The following is a 27,304-nucleotide window of genomic DNA, read 5'->3' as shown; positions in this document are numbered from 1 at the left end:
AGTATTGTGGTGGTCTTGTGGCCTCATTCTAGTAGGTCTAATTGCTTTCTTTAAATCTCGTAGGATTTGTTGTCATGCTCAGCTGGTGGAGGTCAAGAGCAGCCAGGCAGAGATGGATATTCTTAGAAGTTAAGGCCCTCTTACTCCAGACCCACACGCTTGGCATTCCTTTACACTTGAGATACGACTGTACCTGTTTTTATCACGCTTTTAGGGTCACAGTTTCTGTATGGTTCGGTATGTGCTGTGTTCAGAGGAAAAAAGGACAGTCAAAAAAACAAACAAGTTATGGACAAAGACATAAACAAACACCAATTAAGTGCATTATATTCAAAGAGATTTGTAGCCATTCCATAGCTGAATGTGAGGGACAGAAGAATATTTACATCGTTAGATACTGTAAATGCGTTGTCTTTCTCGACTGTTTACGCTTACTTAAGACAACCTACACTGTTTCCTAGGAAGGATACTCATTTTCTATGTCTTTGTTATTTCATTTTTATGTGAATGTGTCCATTCAAGTGCAAGGCTTAAAAGAGAACTCAATATTTGCGTGCTGTTTGAGGCGTTTTCTGTGTGTACGCTTTGGATGAGTGTGCACACAAATCTTCTGCAGTAGCCAAGTTCTCTTTCCTGTTTTGCGCATGAATGTTTAAATGGACAAGCCGGCAAGGCTTAAATGTGATTAGTTTAAACACAGATAGCAACTTGTGGTGTTCATGTCTTACCTGCACTCAGGCGCTGTCAACACGCGGGTAAATAACTGGTCATATTAGAGCATATGGCACTCAAATTGAACAGGGTTTAGGGGCAGCCAGAAATGGGAGCAGCATGTAGCCATCGACAGAAACGTACACTAGCCTAATTCTGTCTGTCTATTTTATGTGTTTTTCAACAAACCATATTATAGAGGCAAATGTGTCATGAGATTTCAGATGTCAAGTGCATACCGAACCCTGGGTGGAGACTGGTATGGATGGATTTTTTTTCTTTTTCAGAGGACTGTTACACCACGGTGATTATAAGTAACTTCAAACTTATGCATGACACTTGAGATTCTGTGATATCCCATGTCGCTTTAGTAGCATCAGCTTTTCCATATCTGTTGTTTATGTGGATTAGTATTACTATGTTTCTGCCCAGGCAGCAGATCCTGAGCCTGTTCTAGATTTAATATCTCCTCTCGTTTCCTTAATCTTAAGATATTTTATGCAGGCTTGTACTATGCTTTTTCCATTTCTACAGCGATTACGTCATCCCCACAATGTAGCAAGTCTTAGATTTTGTCTCTCTTTAAAATAGAAGAAAACATTTTCCCACTTCAAATTTGACTGGGATATTTGTTTGTTTAAATGTTAGTGTCATTTTAATATTACAGAATTTTCAGAATAATTATTTGGTGGTGTATTGATGGTGAAACTGTTGTTGTTTTGACAGTCAAAATGGTGCCTGGTAATGTAATGAAAAATTAATTATGTATTTATTTTGATGTGAGGAAGTTGATGTTAGAAAACCTTCAGCTTACATTTTGTGTGTGTGTGTGTGTGTGTGTGTGTGTGTGTGTTGGTTTCACTCTTACCTAATGTAGATAATCTAATAGCACAGCACACTGATGAGAGGCCATTCAAGGCTCTTTTACCTTCCTGGTAATAAAACATTTGTGAAATGTCACTGCTGGTGTCTATGATACTATAAAAACACCATCACCTAGTCTTTAGTATACATGATTTTTTTTTTTTTGTATAAATGATTAATGTGCTGTTTAATGTGATTTACATTTAATCATTTAGCAGATGCTTTTATCCAAAGAGACTTACAAATGGGGAGAGCAATTGAAGCAACTTAGCAAGGGCAATAGCATGCAAGTGCTGTAACATGTCTCAGTTAATCTAGCTGAGTACACACAATACAGTGCACATACACTATTTTTTTTCTTTTAAAAAAAAACTAAATTAATAGGATAGTTAAGTGCTAGTCCTTATTGGTAAGGTGCTGCTGGAAAAGGTGTGTCTTTAAGATGTTTTTTTGAAAATGGCTACAGACTCAGCTGCTCGAATTGAGTTAGACAGGTCATTCCACCAGGTGGGAATGGTCCAGGAAAAGGTCAGTGAGAGTGATTTCTGAACAAGCAAGTTTAGGTATATTGGTGCAGAGCCGGTGGTTGCTTTGTAGGCGAGAACCAGTGCCTTGAATTGGATGCGAGCGTCCATTGGCAGCCAGTGCAAACTAAACCAGCGTGACGTGCGCACACTTTCGCCTGCAAGGGTTTGATAGAGCATACTGGAAGGCCTGCAAGAAGAGCATTACAGTGTCCAGTCTGGAGAGAACAAGAGCCTGCTCTGATAGATATTAAATGTTGTATAATGCAAACCTGCTGGACTGGGCTTTTGCAGTGATGACCAGTTAAACTTTACTGACCACATTAATCACAACTCCAAGGTTCCTGGCTGTCCTGGTAGGATTTGAATTGAATTTGTTGAATGAATGTTTATGCTATTAAGAACGATTATTCATCTGTAGGCTCTGTTAAACAGATGTTATGCTTGTGCGTATTGCTTATCTAATGAAAATCACTTTTTTTTCTGTACAGCCATGCTTCGTTGTTCAGCTTGTCATTCTTGCATGATTACAGTTAAAAGGTAAGGTAGTTAAGGGGGATTTGATTTGTTGCAAAACCGGTTTAGACTGTTTTATAATTTTTGCTAAGAGAGTCCAATGTGTCATGCATGGAAAAATAAAAAAATGTTAGTAGTAGTTAGTGATTAGCATGGTAGTCGAGCACTATGCTACAGGCTTTGGTACCAGATTTATGGCTCCAGATGGAGAGAGTAGGCCTAGGTGATTGAATGAAGTCATGTCCTCCACACAGCCCTGATCTGTGCTTGAGAGCTGGCTATATTAATTAAAATGAAATGAAATGCAGCCTTCAGCTAGGGTCACCGGAGGATCTATTCGTTTAAAGAATTACTTTGATCATGGGAAAACGAGCATATATTACTGCTAATGGGGGATTTCTGAATGGCCCATGCAAGCAATATTAATTTGTTGACTGCAGTGCCACTTTTCATTTGAATGATTATTCCTTGTGCGATACACATTTGTAATATTTTTCAATCGCACAAATCAAAGCAATGGTGATACCCCTTAGGGAAATTCTCACTCTGTCATAGGTGTGACATCTAAACGATCCTCTTATATAATGTGGTGTACACCCATTAGCTTCATTCAACTGTTTTGTTTGTATTGTGTGAAATGTCCTTTTAAAAGCTGATTTACAACCAGCTCCCTGTTTGTGACTATAGATCAGAACTTCATGTCCTGGGACTGATCTCCAGATTAATAACCAGAGGCAAACTTGACAATATTCTGAACTCTGGGAATGGCACTCCACCTGTTTTTGATTGTTTAAAAAACTGGACTGACTTGTTCTAAAGTTTCAGCACTATATCACTGTGAATGTCTGAGGGCTGAGTCAACTTTAGAAACATCCCATGTACTCAGTACATTCATTATGACTTGTTTTTTAATATTTTTTTAACTTATTTGTTCATTATTAGTATTTATTACTGTTCTCTTTGAACACTCGTTTTTCTGTTTAGACATATGTAATGGTAATAGCATATATCCTGTGCTGAAGGTGACAACTGAAGTTAGACTTCATATAGAGGTAAATTCATATAACTTAAATTTTGGTCATTCTTGACTAATAAAGATTGAAACTAAAACGAGCACGTTCTCAGAGCGTGTATTTATGGATGAACTGTTATTCATGGTGAATGCGCACTGGTGCATTTTCAGTTCATGCATTTGGAAGCTTAACTTTCATAGGAATGCATTGAAACCACTCGCTTTGCTCCGCACTAACATTAACACGGCCGCTCTGGCATTAATAACACTTTCCGTTAGATAGAATTAGGGATTTAAAAGCCCAGTCGTGATACTGGTATTACGTCGATTAACTGGTGGGGAATGTTCCTCAACGCCACATCCCTAATGCCGTGGTAATACATAGACTTGACTTAAAGAAATACATTGTGCAAAACGATTGAAAATATATATAAGGAAGTGGAACTGGGAGCCACCTACTGGTTACAGTTGGTAATTTTATTTTATTTTTAAGTGCAAGCTTTTCTACACCTTGAAACTTTTTTTTAGTTTTACAAATTGGGGTAATCTTTAAAGGATGAAAAAATATTTTGGTCATCACATTAAAAATAACACATTGTAAATTGTTACTACATTCTATGTTGAGCAATGTTGTGGTGGTCGCACTAGCATGGCCGCTAACAAATTTTGCTCGCACAGGCAGGAAAAATGGTTGCAAATCACAACCTTTTAGTCGCATTCTAGAGCCCTGGCATTACTACAGGCAGATGCTTTATTTTTGATGCTTAAGTCTAACTATTGAGCTATGCTGTACATAACTCCACTGTTATCTGCTTTGTTAGTTGTAATTTTCTAAATGATGTTCATTCCAAGAATAAACAATCTCAACATACAGTATGCAGTTTCTCCGACCACAGAAATCAGTCAGTATGCTGATAACTCGCACAAATCAGCTTATTGAAATAACCTGTTGTCTGGGTTTCCATGCAAACCAATCACGCATCTGTCCTCATTTATAGAAGCAAGGGTGATGCAAATGATTGTTAGAAAATAAGCTGCATCTTCATTGCTGTTAAAAAGCATTATCTTTTTTGTTCTTCTCAGGCTCGGCCTGTGGGCTACAGATCACTTCCACTGGTCCCACATCCATTGAGAAAGCCAGCGGAGAGACTGTGAAGCTGGACTGTCAGTTTACTCTTGCTACTGATGACTCTGGGCCTCTGGACATTGAGTGGAGCCTGCAGCCCTCTGACAACCAGAAAGAAGAGAAAGTGGTGAGTATCTCATTACAATTACATTGTCTAAAGTATGTTAGAGAGAATGTCTCTTTAGATGAAAGTGTATTTGATGTCTCATTCAAAAGCCTCTGGGAGGTTTAGTTTTGACTTTGTCCCTTGTGCTCCATTGCCTCTTTTTCTGTCACAAGTTCTTGTTTTCAGAAACAACACACTCACAAATCTAGTTTGACTGCCTTTGTTGTGTCATAACATTCCTTCTGCGTCATGTGTTCACAAACGTATGAGCAGCTCATGATCTAATGCTTTGTGTCCCACTGTGTCAAACATGGAGCTTGTTAAAAATCACTATTAGCCACACCCCACCCCAAATCAGGCAGCTCGGTTAGGACAAAAGCAGAAGCCGATGGAAAAAGAGCTTTCACACCTGGTGCAGCAGTAGGGTACTTGCAACTACTATGCATTTTCCATAAAACACTGACAAAAATTGAAACCCAAATGATTAAACAACATTATTTAGTGTGCAGTCCACTCAAGATCCTCTTAGATGTCAAGTATGGAGGTATTTGGGTGGGATAGTCCTAAAAGGTTGACCTTTCGCTCTACATTTTTGCCTGCATTGATCTGCAACGAGCAGGTGCTGGTTTGTGAGTACCACATCTGTCAGTGAGGGAAATGCAGCACACCATATTGGGCGTTTTATGAACACCCAATGTTTTATGAAGTCCTGTTGTTTTAGTGCTCTGTTAAGTTCACTGGATGGATGTGTGTGTGGTTCCACATAAAATTTGAAGTTAATTTGTTTTGCCAGCTCTTAGTTGACGCTATGTATTGATGTTTTGTTGTGTGTGTGTGTGTGTGTGTGTGTGTGTGTCTAAGTGATTATAGGTGAATTGTGGTCTACAGAGGCTCTGCTTTTTTTTCCTGCATTCACAAAAATGCCATAATATAGACAATATAGACCATAATTAAACCGTTCCTCACTTCTTTACAAAAGGCTGATTTCACCTTAATATTGGGCTTGCAGGTAGAGTAAGCAGCCAGATATTCTGCTTGTGTACTGCAGCCCCTTCATGCAGAGATTACCTCATACTCTTTCTCTCCAGAGATTATGCATTTAGCTGGGGACAGAATTGGGTCAGGAGCCCTCGATGGTCGATCTCCCTTTGGTATCCTTGCACCTTTCTTCCTATCTTCCTCTCTCTTACACACTCTCTCTACTCCCATCTTTTTTCTCCTCAAAGCTCCTTCATTTCTTCTGTCATTTTGCACCTAATATTTCATTCTATTTTTATCAGTCTCCCTTTCTCCTCACATTTCTGTTCCCCTCAATTGCTCAGTTTGGTGTTTGCTGGGTCGTCCTCATGGGTATAGACCTGCACTCTTCCCCCTCTGTTCTACCAGGCTTTGCCCCAGGACTTGAGATTTGTCTTTGACCCACTTCATCGTTTTTAATGGTTTATAAGAATTTGAAGGTTGAACGTGGATTACGTCCATGTTTTTTGTATTTTGGAAATTTCCAACAGTTACTGTGCCCCAGTTCTTGGTCCAGTGCTTTGCAATGCTTTTACTCTTGCTTTGGCAGCTATTATTAGAGTATCTACATATTCACATTTTGTCAGATCATTTATATAGCTATATTGTGCTTGGAATGGCAAATATGGCCTGCCCTGTTTATGGTAATATTGAAGTATTTTGAAGGTTTTCTTTTATAAACCTATCCTGATAATGTAATGTATACTATCATTGAAAAGTTTGGGTCAGCAATAAGGATGCTAATGATTACTCAACAAAGGAATAATTTACTTGATAACTCATCTGGTCATTTAAAGCAAGGTCCTCATTAGAATGTGTAGTTTTGAGGTGCATGTGGCTGATGCGCAAAACACGTGCAAGCAAACACACAAAGACAAATTAAGTGTGTGCACCGTAGTTATATAATGTATAATTGATGTATAATTGTCTTCAAGCCATGCAATGGATTAGGTATGCTAAGCCATTTATTTCGAAACACAATTAACCAAGGGTCCTAAAACCCTTAAAAAATATTTCTATTTTAAATGAATGCTGTTCCCTTTTTTAAAACTTTTTATCCATATTGAATGATTTCTGAAAGATTGTGACACTCAAGAAGACTTAAATACAATGGCTGATGAAAATTCAGCATTGCATCCCAGAAATATTATATTTTAAAGTATATTAAAATAGAAAACCATTATTTTAAATTGTAATATTTTACAATATTATTGTTTTTTTTTTCTTCTGTATTTTTGATCCAAGAAATGCAGGCTTGATGAGCATAAGAAACATCTGTCAAAAAAAAGAAAAAGGTTTCCAAACTGAATATACTATAGATGAAATGTGTATGTATGTTGTCACAGTATTACACTTTGACTGTGTTTTTGATCAAATAAATTCAGCCTTTGTGGGAATAATTCAGAAATATATATAAAAAACTTGCTAATCCCAAACTTTTGAATTGTAGTGCATGTTCTGTTACCCATTAGGTATCTTGATAACGTCAAACAAAAAATATTTCAATTTAATTAATTTTTCTTCAGTGATTGGCCATGGGCTATTAAATTAGTCAAAACATGAAAGGGCAGTTACATATAAAGACCCGATTGCCCAGTGTTTGTATCTTAGACATATATGCCTTCTTTTTCATCTCTCTCTTTTGATCCAAGATATTAAAAGGAGGGCTTGACACTGTACACAAACACACAAGGCTTCCTTTTGAAGGAAAATGTTTTATCTTATATTCAACACCAGTTTCTTTTTTTTATCTCTTTTTTTTTTCTAAGTACAAGAACTGAAACAATGAATCAACCTTGAATGCAGAACCCCAAATTTCCAATGATTGTATTCATTGTGAAGGTCTTTCTGACACAGTGAAGTGTAAATGATTCTCTTGTTTGTGGGACGCTGCTGACGAGTACATGAATTCCATAGAAGACTGCATTGGTCATTAGCGTTAGCATTATAGTGAAGAATGGATGGGAAATGGGGGTGACACTCACTGTATATGACATGCACTGTGGCTCCATAATCTCTTACGTGACACCTGCAATCGCACAATAGTCCTGCTGTGATTGAGCCCGAGAGTGACAATGGGAACTGCAAAACAAAATGATTGTTTAGAAAATAGAAGTAAATTAGCATTGATTTTATCATTGCGTACATATAGAAAAGGAGATACGATTATTTTAAATTACCCCAGTGGCTGTTTTAGCATTAATTGGAAAATTTGCATTTTCATGTATGTATGTGTAAGTCAGAGAAAGTGTCTAGTTAATTTGAAATATTTTAAAGCAGCATGATTTGTCAGAGTAGTATGAAAGCTGAATTTTCATCATCCATTACTCCACTCTTGAGTGTCACATGATACTTCAGAAATCATTGTGGTATACAGATTTGGTGCTCAAGAAACATTTCTTACATAATATTTTTGTGGAAACAATGATAGTTATACCCTGTCAGTTACCATTAAAAGATGTTTTTGGGGTAAAGCAAGTCACTTCGTTGTAAATAAACAGATTGCAAAGACAAACACCTTTTTATATATATACAACAAATTTAAGAAAGTTGAATGGTCTTAAATAAGGTACTTTATTGCTTATTTGATTCTCTCTGTATCTGTGTTTCCCAAATGTAAAGGCTTTGTGATAGTTGGTGCATGCACTAGTTCCAGGTAGCATATACTGCGGGTCAGAGCAGCGTCTGTTTGCGCAGTTAAGTGTAGACACTGATGTAGACAGGCAGGCCTACAGAAACTGCCCGGGTTATAAAGCAGAGTGATCTCCAACACAGGTGACTCAGTGCTGCTTTGCATTTCAAACAAGCCTGATGTGGCCCTAGAGGAAGTACACACACCTACAGGCATACACACACACACACACACACACACACACACACACACACACACACACACACACACACACACACACACACACGTGTAAACAAGATGCACAAGTAAACACGTACATACTTTTTATAAAAAGACACGCTGTCCTTGAAGACTTGATTTGTAAATATTGAAACTGCAAGTTGTGAGGAAATTGAAATTTCCCTAACCCAATTTAACCCTAGCCCATTTATCAATAAAGGCAGAACCTGGATCTGTTCATTGCTTGTTGATTTTATTTTTAATTTTGAGATGTGGGCTTTGCACTCACAAATGAATGCAAGCTTCATCGTATTTTGGATACTTTGGTCTCTGCCTTGAGCAGACTTTGTGTTACGTTTTGAAATTGAAGTAGTTATATAGTACCTGTATGTTGCTTCAGCAAGTTTTCCTTATCCCTTTTTTATTACATTTTAGTTATTTGACATGGAGTGTTTTACAGATGTTATTGGATGTTGCCTGGAATTCCTCTGGGCAGACTCCAGGTGGCATGTATTATGCCTGCTTACTAAGTGATAATTTGAACGCGATGCTTTTAGATTCTGCAGATGTTTGAATGTGAGAGAAAGAATGAGGAAAAGATTCTGCCCTGTACCCCTCCCCCCCTTTCCTCAATTTTTTTTTCCTTCCTTCCTTGCCAATGTGTTGATTATTGTCTGATACATTTATCCGGATTCTAAATGTGTCTCTGAGCTTTTGTTCCGTTGCCCTGAGGTGCGTTCTAAGGACTGTTGAGCTTGATGCAAGACGCTACGGGAGGCCGTCGCCTCTCCATCATCATGTAAATGAAGTGGCGGGGATGTGGACTATTGAATAGATTCCATATTTTCCCTCCATGAGGGACAAGACTCTGTGCATCTGTGTTTGTACTATTCCCATGTGTCTTTTAGCCAGAAACAGACCTGTACTGTCTCTTCTAATCTAGCTTTTTAAGATGGAAGCATGTATTGAGTATTGGCTTGTTTAATATATACCTGCCCTGTGACACAAGGTGTTAATGTTGCCCAACAAAAACAATTTGTTCAAGTTGACTTGAAAGGGCAAATATTTCACTTGTGCTGAAGGATGTTTTTGAGATGAGGAATATCACTGTGTTTGTCTAACTGACTTTCAAGAGCAGAAAAATTTGGTTTTAGTCTGAATCTGAATTGGTTTGACCTTTCACTGACACACTATTTACACAATAAAATTTCCCACCCACAAGCAACATTACATCAATAAATGTTTACTTACTTAAATATTAATCTCTAGTTGTTTTTCCTTTTCTTCCCACAGGTGATCGTGTACTCTGGTGACAGGGCATTTGAACACTATTATGAACCTCTTAAAGGGAGAGTGCACTTCAACTCCCCTGACCCTAAAAATGGTGATGCCTCCATGAACATCATGGGCCTGAAAGCCACAGATACAGGCACATATCAGTGCAAGGTGAAGAAGGTTCCTGGCATCGGCAGCAGGAAGTTCCTACTAACCGTCATGGGTGAGTGGAAAAATATGAGCTTGTAAATGCCATAAATTGGATAATTAATGTCTTAACCAAGCTCTAACCGTGTTTAGTCAAAACTGCTCATTGACATTGTTTTGAAAAACATCTCCCCGTAGTTTTTTGTGTGTGTTGTTTTTCCTTCTGGAAGGTGAGCTGTAAAACACAAGGGGAAGTCCTGAGTGACAAAGTATTGATCTGCACCATAAACGCACAATAAAGTTTGATTTCACAGGCCTTCTGACAGGCCTTGTTTCAGGGTCTGCATTGATCGCTGTCAACAGCAAATGTGACATCAGTGCTACTCCGTGTGTGAAAAATCACCTGTTCCTTGTTGTGTCGACTAGTGCAGAGACAAAAACGCCCTAGGCAAACACAATCTCGCCAAACAAGGTCATCAGACGCAACTCCCCAAACAACATGACGACAGTGGCGTCACTTCCCGAAACTCAATAACCACACGACCGAGATGTGTATTTGCATTACGGATGCATGAATGGCAGTAATTGTAAGATAAAAAGAAACAGGAAAAAGAAGAATTTTTAATTCTGAAATCCCTAAAATTAACGTTCTCTGAGTGAATTGTGTGATTTTTGTAATATTTTTCAAAAGTTTGGCGTTTAATTTCAAGATCTATTTCAAATAAATGCTTCTCCTTTGAACTTTCTATTAATCAAAGAATTATCCCTATATAATTTTTTTTCTGTAAATAATCGGGATTAAAAACAGGAGTTGTTAATATTTTTATATTGTACTAATTTTACAGTTTTTCTCCAAATTAATGTTGAAAAAACTTAGACCATATTTTTTTATTTATAGTAATGGCATCTTTAAATGAATGAAGGTCAGTATCACGGATATTAATACTATTACTGAAGTCTCTATAAAATTGACTTTTTGTAAACATTAATGACAAGACATTCAACATTACAGTATAATTGAAAGCTATCAATTTCAACATGTATTAGGCTTTACATTTTTTTTATTTTAAGTGAACTTAAAACAATCTTCACATTAACCATTAGAATACATGTCATATTTATTTACCTGTGGTCTTCCTACCTGTTAGACATGTACAGAAATTGAATAAAGTTATCAAACAGTTGCCACTGCATAAATAATAATAAATAAAATGTATAATAATCCTTATTAAAGGGATAGTTCACCCAACAAGGAAAATGTGATGTTTATCTGCTTGCCCCCAGTGCATCCAAGATGTAGGTGTTTGTTTCTTCAGTAGAACACAAATGAAGATTTTTATCTTAACAGTTTCAGTCTGCCAGTCATAATGCATGTGAATGGGTAACAACTCTGAGTAAAAAAAAAAAAAAACATGCTTAGACAACATCCAGAGAAACCCTGTTGCTCCTGACGACACATTGATATCTTAAGACACGAACCGATCGGTTTCTGTGAGAAACCCAACAGTTTTTTTTCTTTTATTTTTTTAACCTCATATCAGATGAATCTCATCTAGTGTTCCCATCCGCTATTACTTCCATCTGGTAAGGTCAAAATTGGTGCGAAAAGACAGACAGATAGACAGATAGATAGGCCGAATGAGGAATCTACGTAATGTATATTGTGAATCAGGACATTCACAGACAGCACATTATCTTTTAACTTGTTGCGCTTAAATGATGTAAAAACATTTGCATTAAAAAGAGTGCTTTATATAATATACCTCTAGCTAAAGTATGACAGAAAAATGGATGCTGTGTTAATTGCGCAAAATATTTTTAACACATTAAAATGAAAAAATCTAAATATTATATTTGGGATCCAGAATTTTTGCTATAGTATAATTGGGTATCGAGAGAAGTGTTCAAAAGATGTGAAAGGGGAGCGTTTGTTTGACTTGAGTGTCAGATTGTGAGCCAGTGATTGGTTAGGTAAAACACTTTAGTTGACTTAAAGCTCACTGATTTATTAACATGAATGACTGTTTGGCAAGAGCCGACCTGGCGATTGGAGGTAGATCATTGTAAGACAGATGGAAGGACACAGATTGGTTGTGCTCTCAGCAGTTGATGAATGCAGCTGTTCTCTCTTCGCCTGTTCCCTTCATTGTCCACCCTCATCCTATCGCTGATGACCGCTGGGACTCTGTACCTGCATTCAGAGCAGATGCTGTCTGGCTGCGTGCGTGTGTTCCTTACTAAACGTGTCTCCATCAGAGATAGCAGTCCAAGGGCATTCTCTTGAAGGGGCTGTATGTGCTATATGCCACGTCAGAGAGGCACGACTCTGCTCTGGAGATGCAGAGACAGAGAAACTTTATATGGGTTTACCTTCCACAATTTAAGGCCTTATAAATGTCTTAAATTGGAGCAGAAAGTCTAAAGTTCAATATCATAGCATGAAATTAGGGCCCTAATTTCTGCGATGCATAAAATCTGGACGGAATTGCAAAATCCATTAATTAAAATGGAATTTACTATATAATGATAACGTCAGTGAATTTGTCAAATTTTGAATAAATAAATCAAAAGTAAGGACTGTTCACCCAAGATCTTTAATTCTGTCATTTGACTCACCCTCATGTCATTCCAAACCCATAAGAGTTTCAATCATCATATAAAGCAATCGAGTCTCTTCATAAAATTTGGAATAAACCTCTTGATTCATATGGGTTAGTTTTACAATCTCTTTATGACTCTTCAAACTTTTTGAAGCGTCAAAGTGGTAGTAATAATGGTAGTAATAATACATTGAATTGCGTTCACTACAAAATTTGTTTTCTCGTACAAATTCGAAACATCCTTAAAATCAAGAAATTAAGTCTTGTTTTCTGAGAAATTAAACAAAATTTAATTTTTTTATGCTTAAAACAAGAACATAAAATCACTTTCACAAGATTTCTCAGCCTATCTTTTTGTTGTTGTAAAAATTAGGTTATGGAGATCTGTTGGAAATTGTATTTTCAAACTTTGAAGTGTCACTAATACAACTCTTTATGTGCTTAGGCATTTACATTTAGAGAATAAATTATTTATTCGTGTTTATTCCTACTTTAATTGTTCTTATAAAAGTCTTCTTTTCCTTCATAAAACCTACAGAAACCCTGGTTTAGGTGAATGTTTGGTGTTGAGCATGTAGTTTACAAGGAAGGTTTACAAGGAAAGACAAGTGTTGTTTATATACTAATGTAGTATTTGTTAGATTTTAATTTTAGTAATTGTATGCACTTTTGTCATTTTATATTTAGTTTATCAGTTTATAGCCCATTTATCAGTTTTGCTACTTTCAGTTAGTTGCTGTAGCAATATGTCTCATTAAATTGGTTTTTCATGTAATATTTATATTTTATTTTATTTTATTTCAATTAATTGTTATTAATTATTTTAATGCTTTATATTTAATTAATGAAAATAGTTTAACAATAACAATGCTACTCGCCTATCTCTAACAATAATAATGTTCATATAATATCACCACTGTCCAAAAACTACTTTTTTGCTGAACTTCTATTGCAAAGAAACAATCATTAAATGGTTGCTTATAGAATGTTCATTTTGAGGGTGGTTTGTTACATTAGCTCAATGGAATGTTTTAAATTGTTAAATTAAACATAACTCATAACTTATTTTACAGATTAAACACTTAAAATATGCTGCCTTATTATTAACTTCTACGGTGAACTTTTGAGTGTTCAAATTGGAAAAAATGTAAAATCCATCCTATTCTTGCCTGCAAAAAAGAGAGAAAATGCTTGACCTTTTTCCATTTCATGCCTTTATGCATCTGGAGTTTCATCGGGCGGTTTGACTTTTCTTTTTTTTCTTGTTTTTATTCTCGTCTTTTTGACCAGTCGAGTGTGATCACCTCAGAATACCGACACGCTTGCCTTGATATCACTACTAAGCTATAAAACAATTGCCTTATTGAAAGTAATGACTGATAAGGAAGCAGATAGATATTGTTAGTATAGATGTGTTTGTTGGTTTAAGAAACCGCATTAGACCATCAGTCTACACCTTGGTTTCTCCCGCCCACCTGTCCATCACCACACATTTAAATTCTCCGTCAGTGGAAGCTGCTGTGCTCTGACCCCTCATCCTATTAAACTGCTGTTCAGTCCTGCCTGCTGTTAATCCTCAGGCCTCTAAGCCTCTGTCCCAACAGCCCCAGAGATCGGTTTTTACAGCTTCTATTATCAGACGATGATGTCGATGGAGACTCAAATGCCAACGCCCTGTCCAAGGTTGGGAGGAATCACAAAGAGCAACTATTGACATTCTTCTGTCTTTCTTGCCCTCTAACTCTCTCTTTCGTTTTGTCTTTGGCCTCTAAACATGGGGCTCTGTATCTGTCTCCTCCTGGTTTTAATTTGGAGTTTTGTTTGCCTTTGAATTCTCATGTCATCTCCTGCCAAGCGAGGTGGGGGTCTGTTTGTGCAGGCTTTGGTTTCTACACAAAGCTCCCTATGTTCTCCATCCTCCCCCATCCAATCTTTCACTATCTTTCCATATCTCTTTCTATCCCGCCCTCCCTTAAATACATAGATTTCACCCACTTTTTCCCTCAAGCCTGCTGTTTTTAATGCAGATCTCATTAGAAAAAAACTATTACAATAGCCAGCCACTTCCCCACCCACTTCTTCTGCATTTGTTCACTCTTTTATCTCAAAGAATGTTGACACCCACTGTGCTCTGATTTTAATTAAGTTGATTGGCACCACCTGTAATAGCAGCAGCTGTATCCATTACCCTGATCATGGCTTCCTATGCTGTGATTAGTTATGATGCGGTGAGAATGAATATGGGTGGAGTGTGAGAGAAGACCCTCAGGGACTCATCTTTTACATTTGTGATGCATCATATGTGAAGTGGGATATGATATTTCAGCCTTAGCTGGTCAGACTGGAATGATAATGTTTTCCTTTTTGAAATAATTGCCTACACATGCGATCTCATGCATTAAACTGCTATACTAATAGCTCATATGTACTGTCAAGACTGTACACACTTCGTAGCGATTATGTATGTTTTTTTTATAAGTCTTTGATAACTTGTTACCATAAATTATCCTTTTTATGTCTGATCGTTTCACGCATTTTTTAACATTTTTTTCTATTATTTAATTTGCAAAAAATTAAAATAAATTCTATAGTATTTTTCTATTATTTTACTATACATCATGTTTTTGAAGTGATATGTATTGCTACCTGTCAAGTCTGCATATTTTCATTTGGAAAAGTTGCAATGTAACCTTTAGATATGAGACCACCTAGTAGTTTTGTTTTAGTTTTTCTAACTTTCTCTCCTTCCTATTTTCCTTTCCTCAGTGCGCCCCTCTAAACCCAGATGTAATGCAGAGGGTCAAACTCAGGTGGGGAAAGACATGGTGTTGAGGTGTAGCTCTGTGGAGGGCACACAGCCGCTGCAGTACACCTGGGAGAGAACCACAGGCAATAAACTACTGCCACCTCTGGCAGTCCTCGGTAAGGTCCTTTTACTTTTGTAACCTGAAAGAAGTTTTTGATAAACCTTCATAGCTGTCAGGTGACAAAGTTAAAATTAATAATCTGTCTCCTGCTGCGAACAGATCCAGTTGGGGGCACCATGAGTCTGAGGAACGCCACTGAGGCAGCTTCAGGAACGTACCGATGCGTTGCTAAAAATCGTGTTGGAACGGAAGAGTGTATGGTGGTGGTCAATGTCACACAACGTGAGTCTTCACAAGTCTGCCCTATTCTGCTTTAAACATTGAAGTAGCTGAGTAAATGGCAAAATACAGTAGCTGAGTTTCAACTTGCATCTAAGGTGCTTTTTGTCTTTCCCTTATTATCTGATTACTATACTATGGTGAATGGGTTTATGGGTTATGTCCTAGACTCTGTACCTCTCAATAAAAATCCCTGTTTCTGGTCCTTTGCAGCCACTAACACAGCCGGCATCATAGCAGCTGCAGTAATCTGTGTTCTGCTGCTTCTCATTCTCCTCGCCCTCATCGTGTTTTGCTGCTGCCGTGCACGCCAAAAGAAGAAGTACGAGAAGGAGATCGCCTATGAGATCAGGTACTAACTGACATAATGTCTCTTATTTAATAACGAAAGGACGTAAGAATGAAAGAGAAAGGGAGTCTTGACCCAGATGCCATTCGGTACGTGTCACTGTCCCCATGTCTGTTGGATTCACTCAGCCTTTATTCAGTCATGGGCCTCCCCCGCATTTACTGATGACCAAACAAAGCTGCTGGCCAGTGAAAATGGCTAGCGGTGCGATCACCCTTCCCCTCTCACCCCTCTTTTCTTCAAACGAAAGGCTGGTGTAATCAGTTCTGTGCGTTTGTTTGTTCAGTCGATTCCTGTTCTATCAATGCCTCTCCCCTCTGTCCCTCACTCGCTCCCCCGGCCTATTGAAATGGCATTCCTCACTGTAAAGGGGCAGGCTGTGGGTCAGGCCCTTTATTAGGCCCCCCCTGGACCCCAGAGCTGGACTCTCTGTCTGGGAGCCTTGCGCTGCCTCACTTAGGCCAGGACAAAAGAGGATTATCCAAATAAGCCAGTTTCTCTTAGAGGAGACCCCGCTGTCTCTCTCTCTTTTGCCGTGTTCTGTGCTGTAATGGATTATTGCTGCTGATTACTTGTTAATTTGGAGGTTGGGGGAAGAGCAAGTCCTGATGGGCTACACTGGAAATCCCTCCATAGTCTTATTTAGCCAATCTGAGGCCTGAGTGCCTAAGCACCAAAACAAACCAAACAAATCTAGACTCAGCTGCAATTCTAGCCTCATTGTGCCCCATTACTGCCTCTGTCAAAGTTTATTTGTATGGCAGAAGGATATGTTTTGTTGGGCTTGACCTGTCCACAATGTTCCGTTTAACCCTTTTCACCAGGAAAAACTTTTTATTTGTTTTATTTCACTTTTTGGAATAAAATGTACAGTTCAATTTTGTAGTTTGTGGTTCATCAAAAAATCCCCAAAAAGTAAGCACAAAAAGGTAAACATTCCTTGGTAAGCATAACTTAGATGGCAAACTTTGTAAAGGTTGTGTATTAACGAAATCGCATAAACTTAATGTTTAAAAACACTTTTGTCTGCCATATCAAACTTATGTGGTACAAGTCATGTGATCTAACTAACATGCAAAAGATGAAAATGGGAAATTATATCATAGAGAGAACCTATCTTAGGTGATTTGATGTCAGATAATTTTACCTTTTTATTATTATTATTATTATTCATTATTATTACTTATTTTTATTAAGGTAATATTAGTTGTTCAACCTTGTTTTTTAAGAAATCTGTCAGGTTTTTAATGGAAACTCTTTTCCCCCCTCTCCTTCCCACAGAGAGGATGTCCCCCCTCCAAAGAGTCGTGTTTCTACCGCGCGCAGTTTCACCAGTGTGGGCAGCCAGCGCTCCTCTCTGGGCTCCATGTCTCCTTCCAACCTGCATGAGTACACCAAGCCTCAGTACGATAAAATACCCTCTGATGAGTACGAGAGGCCCCCTAGTCACGCCCCTCTTCCCCCGCCTAGCAGAATGGCCGGTCCCAACCTCAGCCGCATGGGAGCCATCCCCGTCATGATCCCTGCCCAAAACAGGGATGGGTCCATTGTGTAAAGCTGATCTGGGATCAGTGTCTGCACATTTTGACTGTCACTATTCTATTCGTTGTTCTACCGGAATTTGTGAAGGAGCAAATGAAGGTCTCTGCAGAGAGATCAAAGTGAGCTGAAATCCGATGAAATCAAATTTGACTTCCAGAACTTTAACAAACATTCACAAACTTTATTCAACAGGATGCGGAAAGGTGATTGATTTGCCTGCTCCTGTTTTGTAAATAATGCAGTGCATGATGGTTTTTGTTTTTCTTTTTAAAAATAGAAGGCCCTATCTAATGTAAGGCACTTTAATTGTTTGCCTATTAAGTTTCCTCCAGAGATGAAATCAAATGAAATTAAATGTTTGTGGTACAACCCATAGTTTGCTGTTTTAGAAGCCGCTGCTTATTCTTTTTTTCTTTCAGTTTTAAACATTTTAAGACAACTTTTTAAACCCATTTATCTATGACAATATTTTCTCTTTATGCTGCAAAAAACTGGCAAAAATGTACTCAAAGGTCTGTGGAAAATATGTGGGTTAGCTTTGGTATCTGGACGGGATTGTTTTTAAAAAAAACATTTGTTTGGATTGAAGATTATTTACATGCGATTTGTATATATTAATATGAAAGTGATTTATATGAAAATGAGCTAATACTGTGACTACTAGCCTGCTTTGCTTTTTTTTGTATGGACCATTTGTCAGTTTTGAACCACAATCGGTACATGTCAGAGTGATTAGTGTAGACACCTCTGATTGGTCATTAGATTGGCTTGTCACCCCCAAACCTCCCCCTCACACTGCCCATACACTGCTGCATAGTGGTAGTCGTTAAAATAAGATTCAAGGGTTTATTTCAAAAGATGCTTAAGCTGGGTGGTAAAATACGGTTCATTGAGCAATTAGACTTAGGTAAGTTTAAAGACTAACAGCCACCGCCACTTCTCTGCGCCAGCCAGGCTAAAAAAGCTGATCACAGATGTCGCCGATTAAAGACTTTAACAAGAGATACTAATCCTAAACCTGCATTTGGCTTGGCCACAACACATCTTGCTTTAAAGCCAATTGTCAGTTTGTGTTGGTTTGCAGTTTATTTATTAGATGAAGGTCTTGTTTTACATCACACCAGTTTAAACCAATTGAATAAGGTCAATTTAAACGATGATAATCCATAGATTTAAAATAGACTATTTTTTTATGAATAGTGATTTGATTTAGGTTTAGTATGAATATATGATTATTAACACTCTTAAGTCACTGTTTTCACCATAATGCCCACCTGTCATGAAGAAACATTACAGTCCTCATTGTGTGGATTACTGTATATTTTATTTCGCAGGGTCACCCTATTGTTCACTCTGTGCCTTTTTTAACTTTGGGTGTAATGAACAGGTGTATCACACAAATGAGTGAGCAGTGCAAGGTAAATAATACATGAACAATTACATCAGTTGAAGTACATATTGATTTGTGATTTGTAATGCACAATTTAACATTATATGATTTGTTGCCAGTCTCTGTGCAACAAATATTTCTCTATATTGATATGTATAATGTATTTTTTTCTTTTTTTTTTCTTTTTTTTTCTCAGCAATGCTGGTTTTGGTTTAACGGGAGAGTATTGTGTATAACAACTATACGCTTGTCTGTCTCTCTCTGTCTGTATACAAAAGCAGCCTTTTCACAATCAGCTTGTCTTTTGTCCAGGGTTCCTGTTGAATGTGTAAATATATTTACTGTAAATGTTAGGTGCGTTTGATTGTTTGTCTTTACATCTTTACTATGTTGCCGCTTTGGGTAGCACACTAAGGCTGCAAATGTGATGAAGGACATGAGGATGATCAGGCTAATCATCCACCATCTGGATAAGGTATTATTAACATTTATTATACACATGTTGTCATTACCTGAAAGCACACGTACTCGTGATTTTCCCTGGGCTTTTATTTATTAAGCCTCTAAGAATTGGGGTGCTGTTTAAGGATCAGTTCAGCTTGTTTAAACATGGAGACTAATGCCAGTGTAAACAAGGAAATCTGATCCTTGATCAGTAAACCTTTACCTGCTAGCTGTGCAAATCGTCATCTTGGAACTGAAAGATCAGTTTTCTCTTTGGATGGGGCCCATTTAGTATTTCATAAAAGTAGATGTTAGGCCAGTTCTCTGTACAGTGCCATTTAAAGAGATGGTGAATTCTCCTTACTGATAAAAGACAACCAATGATATTAACTGTAGATGTTTTCTTTTCTTTTTTTTTAAACTACTAATATTACATAACTTTTCTCTTCCTGTTTGTTCAGTTTGCACATCATGTAAAAGCTTCATTTTATTTTTGTGTGCTTTTTTTTTTTTTTAATAAAAATGAAATGGCTATTATTCTACACGGGTTCCCTGAGATATTTACTCATTCCCTCTGCATCCTGCTCTCTGCAGGCTACCGGAGATGCTGTCGCTTTTCAGAGTGATTAATTTTAATCTCCCGTTGATTTCCACCTCTAACTCCAGGTGAGGCCATTCTCTCGCCACCTAATGACCACAATTAATCAATGACTCGAAAAAGCACCAGCGGCTCCGCTGACCAAGAGCATCAGAAGCGAAGGCCGTTTCTGTGGGAGTGAACAGTCCTGCAGCTCGGTGCATGTGGAGCGATGCCCTTGAGGGTGCTTCATAAAACACACTGCCTGAGTCAGTCAGCCAAGTCATTGCAAATAACTAATTTGTACCGCAAGCTCAGCCGTTGTGCCAGTTTAAGAGAGGTGAATCAAAGTGTAGAAATGGGTGATGAATTGCTGTGCTTAGCTTTAATTAGGCTATAGGGTCAAATACATTTTGATTTAAATTTAAAGATTAAATTAGGCCTACTTGTGTGCGAATTCAAACAAATCAAGAAAATTATAGTCTTTGTTATAGATGAAAAAAAGGGCTTTCAGTTTTGTAGTTTAGACATCTTCTCTCCCCCCCCCCCCCCCCCCCCCCAAGAACCAATGATGTTTGACATTGTTATATTTCATATTTATAGCAGGTGTGCTTCAGAGGGTTTAGTATACGTTATGTTTGGACCCCGGCCCTTAGTTATTTTGGAGCTCAACACCCAGTCCACATTATAGAAAAAACATTACAAGCAAAATATGTTCTTCGGTGCTCTATGAAAGAAAGTCATATGGGTTTGGTATGATTTGAATGATGACTGACTTGGTTATGTTGCTAACAAAGCAACTGAAAAAAAAAAAAAGGTTCTCGTGCATTTCATCAGCGTAATGTTACTGAATCGGATTCTCAGGACAGTTATGATATATAATGTATGAGGCTGAATAACCACAGCAGTTTCTAACAGGTGCTGTTGTAACATTATGACAGTGTGAACCCTTTGTGAATGTAGGTTAACCATTGTTTTAATGTTTTCGCTGTTTGGTTTTTACCCTTACACAATGAAGGCCTTCAAGCTACCTTTTAATATCCATTTAATTTATCAGGCTTTGAATGGTGGTCAATAACGTGATTAGTTGCAAGGCCGATGTCTTTAGCTATAACTGCATGATCATAATGGCTTGCAGTTATATTTCTCGATCGATGGGCATTTGTAACCAATCACAGAGCCATGACTTAAGTGCAGAGCAAGTCATTAACTGCTAAATCTCAGTAGGCCTATATTTTTCATTTAAGGCAATTCTGCGTGGAATAATTGCACTGTGAATATGTCGTTTGAGAGACGGCATGCTCAAGCCATCAAAAGCACATTAGAGTGTAATGTAATTGTGTTAATGTAAGGGGAATTTGCTTCCCCTGAGATGATTTTAACTCCCAGAGTCAGTGATGTGTGCTGTTGGGTATTTTCAGTGCCCATCTCTGCTTTTGTGCATGGGATTTGAATCTGCACACGGCATTAATCCCACACAATGGAAAACATCACTCTTATAGACCTCCTCTTCCTCTTGTCCTTGTCAGTGAGATGAGAACATGGAAACGTCCCTCCTCGCATATACACACTCTTAGTTTTCCTGCTGAAGGTATTAATTGTTTGCAAATCACAAGGGGAGCAGTTTGGAGGGAGGGTGTTGATTGCTGATTGGTTGGATGCTGCATGTTTCCACGGTAACGTTATCTGGTTGTACACAGAGCGCGAAAGCATGGAGGGAGGATTTATCTTGCAAACGTAATACTCTGAGCCATTACAACTGAAGCCTCTGAAATGGTGGTGGTCTTGCTCAAGCTCTGCTTCACACATCATCATTTGTTTTCTAAAGTGAATACATTTAGTCAAATGTAAACGGACAGTATTCTGACTAAAGGATCAAATATTCACATCTGACCCTGAAGAATTTTTTTACAGGGCGTTATATTCTAGGCCTATGTGTTTGGTGTTAAATAAATTGGGATGGCTTCTGAAAATGCACCGCTACGAGGCCACACTGTTTGGAATGCATCATGTTTGGGAAGCAGATAACACACACACGCCGTCCGGGGGCTTCTGTTTGCTTACTCTACACCTTCACAGAGAGGAATGTGGAGTCAGTTGGGCAACCTGTCCATATGGTTTTAATCAGATGTTTTAAACTTGCAGAACACTGTATTCACAGCAAATGCTGTACAGTCAACCCAAGCAGCTTTTTAACTAACAGCTATTGATTAGGATTTCAAGAAAACGTTCTTGGCCATTTCTAGAGCTCTTTAGTCTGAGCTTTGGGCTGTACCAGAGGGGTTTCAAGATGTAGAAGTAGATGGTTAAGAAATAAAATGGGCTATGGTTGCCAGTCTCTTTTTCCCATGTGAAATCTGTACTGATTTTTAGTAAACATAAGAATAACTTTTATTGTGTCATGTTCACTTACTGAACTTGAAGCAACTTACTTGATTATCCATACATTTGTTCATTGTGGTTCGTGTTTTGCAGAATGTCTTGCATGGTATGGAAAAAACACTTGAGTTCAAGTTTTTAAAAGAAGTTCAATATACCTAGGCCCGGTTTCACAGACGGGGCTTAGACTAAGCAAGGATTAAGCCTTAGTTCAATAAGGACATCTAAGTAGCTTTTACAAATGTGCCCTAGAAAAAAGAAGAAAAAAAACATACTGGTGTGCATCTTGAGGCAAAAAAACTGCACTGACATAGTTTAGAGAGTGTAAATAGTCTGACTATCTAGATGATGTAAATGTTTATATGGTTGTGAACGAATGGGACGCTACACCATCTTTTAAATATGTAATAGGCTGGCCTTAAATAAGATTTCCCCAAGAAACAGACAAGAGTGGTGTCCTCTATGATTCTTACTTCGACACCAAAGCACATGAACGCGACAAGCTTGTAATCACGATTTCAGAAGTGAAGGTAGAACATTTCGATAGCATTCAATGGCTGCATAAAGTGAAGTAAAAGTAAAAAGCATTCCGGCCCTCATATAACTCAGAATTACAACTTGCAAATTCATCATTTTCAGAGAGGACCGACTTGTACCATGCAGCTTCATTTTGGGTAATAATGTTACCATAGAAGCGCATAAATCCGAGGATGTGAACAGCTCTGAGCAGAGCATCACATGTAGTCATCTCGTAATTACGACATGCAGCATTAGCACATTAATTCAGAATGGATGGTCACCGCTCAATGCCTCAAGTGTGGACTCAATCAGGACTTCGAATCGGAACTATCCATTAAAGAAATATCTTTTGTAAATATTTGTTGAAAGTATTGATAACGACAGTTAAAGGAATAGTTCATCCAAAAATATAAATTCAACCATTAATTACTTGCCCTCATGTCGTTCCAAACTCATTAGACCTTTTTTCATCTTCAGAACACAAATAATGAAATGTTTTATGAGGTTTCTGAACCAGCCATTGGCAGCAACTTTATTGGTTCAAGGTCCAGTAAGGTAGTAAAGACATTGTTTAAAATAGTCCACGTGAAGTTGTGTAAAAGCGGACTGAGTTTAACTGTTTGTTGTGATGTTTAATCTCCTCGACAGCCTCTTTAGTCCCATTTAGCTTTTTGTTAGCAACTGCCTTTTTCAACACACATAACCGCTTAAAAATATCATGATGGGGTAATACTGATGCATTTTATGTCATAAAATAAAATGTGAAACTGTCTTAAGCTTGTGTTCACCACTTACTTTAATTTAGCCATTTAAACAACCCCATTGACTCCAGGACAATGGAACCGGAAGTGCTAATGCTAACTAGCTTCCACATTTCGGCCTACTTGCCCTCAGAAAGCTTTCGGATTTTATCAACAATATTTTAATTTATGTTCTGAAGATGCAAATGACATGAGGGTGAGTAATTAATGACAAATTTTCATTTTTGGGTTAACCAACCCTTTAAGAATCTAAAATAAATATCCAGGTCTCCAATTGAAAATGTTCTAGTGACTGTTCACATCTAAATGTTTTAGTTGGCCAAGTTGAATTTCTGTTCATTGCAGAAATTGCATCAATTTGCAGAAATTCAATTTGGCCAAACGAAAAATCTAGATGTGATCAGTCACTAGAAAATGTTGAATTGGACACCTGATTTTTAATTTGTATTTATTTATTATAAAATCAAGAGTTCACAGGGTTATTAAATCACATCCCCAAACATGAATAGACTCATAGGCTAAAACTTTACATTTTTTTCAATCTAAAATTTTACTCATTTTTTCCTCAACAGTATTTCATTGTTGATGAAATATGTATTTAAGGATGCTGATGTAGTCTTATTTCGTCTTCAAAAAGTGTCAACAATGATTTTTTTTTTTTTGTAAACAGAATTAATTAAATCATGTGTTATTTTGCAGAGCTTAAAGTTCAAGGCCAGCACATTTTATTCATTCACTAGCCGCCAATATTTACTCACAATTGTTTTTGTTTTATCCCTGAGTTCATTGGATGCAATGAATTTTGCCATGGTCTGAAGCAGCGCTGGATTCCATTAGAGGCAATCAACACACACACACACACACACACACACACACACACACACACACACACACACACACACACACACACACACAGATAGACGTTTAGCACAGGCTTCAACACGAAGGTAATGCGTTTCGCTGTGGATGTTAGAGGGTCGATGCAATGTGTTCCTTTTCCCCTCTCGTGGCCATATTGGGGTCATCTCCATTACCGCTGCTGTGTATCTGGAATATATGTGTGGTATGAGATCTCCCAGAGGAGAGCAGAGGTCAGGACCACTGAATTAGCTGTGTAAAGCCATTTCTCACCTCTCGCTTTTTTGTCTCTCCATCCCTCTTTATGTCTCTATCCTTCTCCATTTCCCCTCTGGAGATATTTCATACCGGAGGCTAAATCTAGTTAGGCAATTAGAGAGTCTCTCTGTACCTCTGTCTCTAACAGAGATTGAGTCTTTCCCGAGGGCCCACACATCATACCCCACGTAAGTGGGCCTCCAGGGCTCAGAGTATGTGATGGGAGATAACTGCGGTCTGATCGGGCTTGTGTCTCGGCAGAGCATAGATATGTGGGTATAATGGCTCTGAGAGACAAGCCAGGGGTCAGACGTCAGGCACTCCAGTAGGAGACGGGCTGATAATTGGTGGAGCGGTTCGATTGATGTGGTCTAGTTTGGATGGTTTGAGGGTCTTCAGAACTTGACGCTATCAAAAATACCCCAGATGGTTGTACAAAGAGTGTGCTGAAAATATTTTGATTGATGCAATGCAATTTTTTTGACAGATTCAGTTCTTAAAGGAGAAATGTTAAGTTATTTGGTTCAATCCTTTTATATATATATATATATATATATATATATATATATATATATATATATATATATATATATATATATATATATATATATATATAACTACACAGAAAAATGAAAATATGTTAAGGACCCCTGCAGTCCCTCATTAACTACATCAAGCTCAAATGTCTATTAAAGGTTAGTTTGGTCAAAAAATGAAGTGTCATTTTTAGTATTTTTTTGTCGTCGTTGAAAATGAGTGCATTGACTAAAAATAATAATATTGTTTTATGTTGTTCAAACTATTCAGATTTTGAGTTTGTGTTGAATTAACTAATCTTTTGAACTAAAATTTGAGTTGTATTAACTCAAATGTTTTTTTTTTTTTAAATTAACTTGTTAAAGGTCTTGTGTAGTATTATGAGGATTCTGCCAGAAATGCAATATAATATACATAACTATGTTTTCAGTGGAGTATAAAGACCTTACATAATGAACCGTTGTTTTTATTACCTTAGAACGAGCCATTTCTATCTGTGTCGTACACTGGCCACCGTAGGTTCTCTATGAGCTTCGCAGGGGAGGAGTGAGTGGTGGGCGGCTGCAATTTGCAAACTCGCCGCTAGATGTCTTTAAAATGTACACAGTGCACCTTTAAAAAACAATTTTAAGGCAACCAGCTACTTAGTTTAAAGCTGCAGTCTGTAAGTTTTGCCTCTTTGTCGCCATCTCTGTTTAAAACCTGCCATTGCAGTTATTTGTACAATTATTGTGTTTACGTGGGTTGTGAATCAGCATGTCTCCTCCGCATGGATACAGTTTTGAAGAGTGGCTGGCTGTTTCTTGATTAAAATCCACCATCAAAATGATACGTTTAATTATTCTAGCTGCTGTGAGAAAAGGCTATAAATGATCCGCCACCTGCAGCATCCTCACATGTGATAGTCTACTACTCGATGGACTCCTCCTTTACAGACGTGACGTAATGATGCAAAACGAACAGCGCCATTTTCTAAACATATCTTCATGGGTGTTAGCCTCTCCATTTTTCCTGGAGGAAAACTGGTGTGATGGGGGAATGTGGATGGATGGAACAATCTTGTATTGCTCCCACATTACATTTATATAAACTGCATTGATGATTAAGAGCTCCATGCAGATATCATAACAGTCTGAGCAATCCATGAAATGCATCAGAAATTAACTTTTGGTTGGTTATCTTGACACATCATGCACGAATAGATGAGTTTCACTCTGATAAGCTCAACATGCATTAATATTAATGCAGTCAGCCTGAAGAGAAGGTCACGCTCTTTTCGACAAGAATCCATAGCATGAGTTTAAAACAGTTCAAATGTGGTATTTCAGTGCATGCCATAAATATTACATTGCACCGTGAACATGTTATTTATACGGCTGAACGGTTGAATCTCGCCTGTTTGGAGCTAAAACAGCTGTTTTTTATCTTATCAGTGCTTATACCACAGAGGAATCTCTGGTTTATTTCAGTCTGTTCGCAGAAATGAAGGACATGGGGCTGGTGCACAGAACAAGGCTTCATTCCTTTGAGGAAATCTTTCCTACAGGGATGTTATTCTGTAGGTGCTCAATTACCTTAATTAAAATGTCTTTTTAAAAGGGTTTTGCAGGAAATACATTTTTAGGATAACATTTCATCATAATGTCTTTTGTTTCATATTCCTACACAATATAGATTTCACTAAAATACTGAACAGAAGATGTGTGTGTGTGTAACCAGAAATAGACAAAAAATTGTGTGCATGAATGTGTTTTGCTTGCATGTAATTATTATTGTTGTCAGGCATGAGATTATT

General features: G+C 37.7%; 1 protein-coding gene across 1 annotated transcript in view; it reads left to right on the top strand.

Moving 5' to 3' along the window:
• Positions 1-20,162, top strand: part of cxadr (CXADR Ig-like cell adhesion molecule) — a 55,117-nt gene extending 34,955 nt beyond the window's left edge. Inside the window, exons 2-7 of the mRNA XM_067433387.1 lie at positions 4,711-4,880; positions 10,021-10,225; positions 15,516-15,671; positions 15,776-15,898; positions 16,109-16,247; positions 17,526-20,162. Coding sequence (XP_067289488.1) covers positions 4,711-4,880; positions 10,021-10,225; positions 15,516-15,671; positions 15,776-15,898; positions 16,109-16,247; positions 17,526-17,799 — 1,067 coding nt within the window. The 3' untranslated portion in view covers positions 17,800-20,162. The remainder of the gene's footprint in view (positions 1-4,710; positions 4,881-10,020; positions 10,226-15,515; positions 15,672-15,775; positions 15,899-16,108; positions 16,248-17,525) is intronic.
• The last annotated feature ends 7,142 nt before the right edge of the window (positions 20,163-27,304 follow it).

Source organism: Pseudorasbora parva, chromosome 23 (genome assembly GCF_024679245.1).
Source record: "Pseudorasbora parva isolate DD20220531a chromosome 23, ASM2467924v1, whole genome shotgun sequence".
Lineage (NCBI taxonomy): Eukaryota > Metazoa > Chordata > Actinopteri > Cypriniformes > Gobionidae > Pseudorasbora > Pseudorasbora parva.
This window is presented reverse-complemented; position numbering and strand designations above follow the sequence as displayed.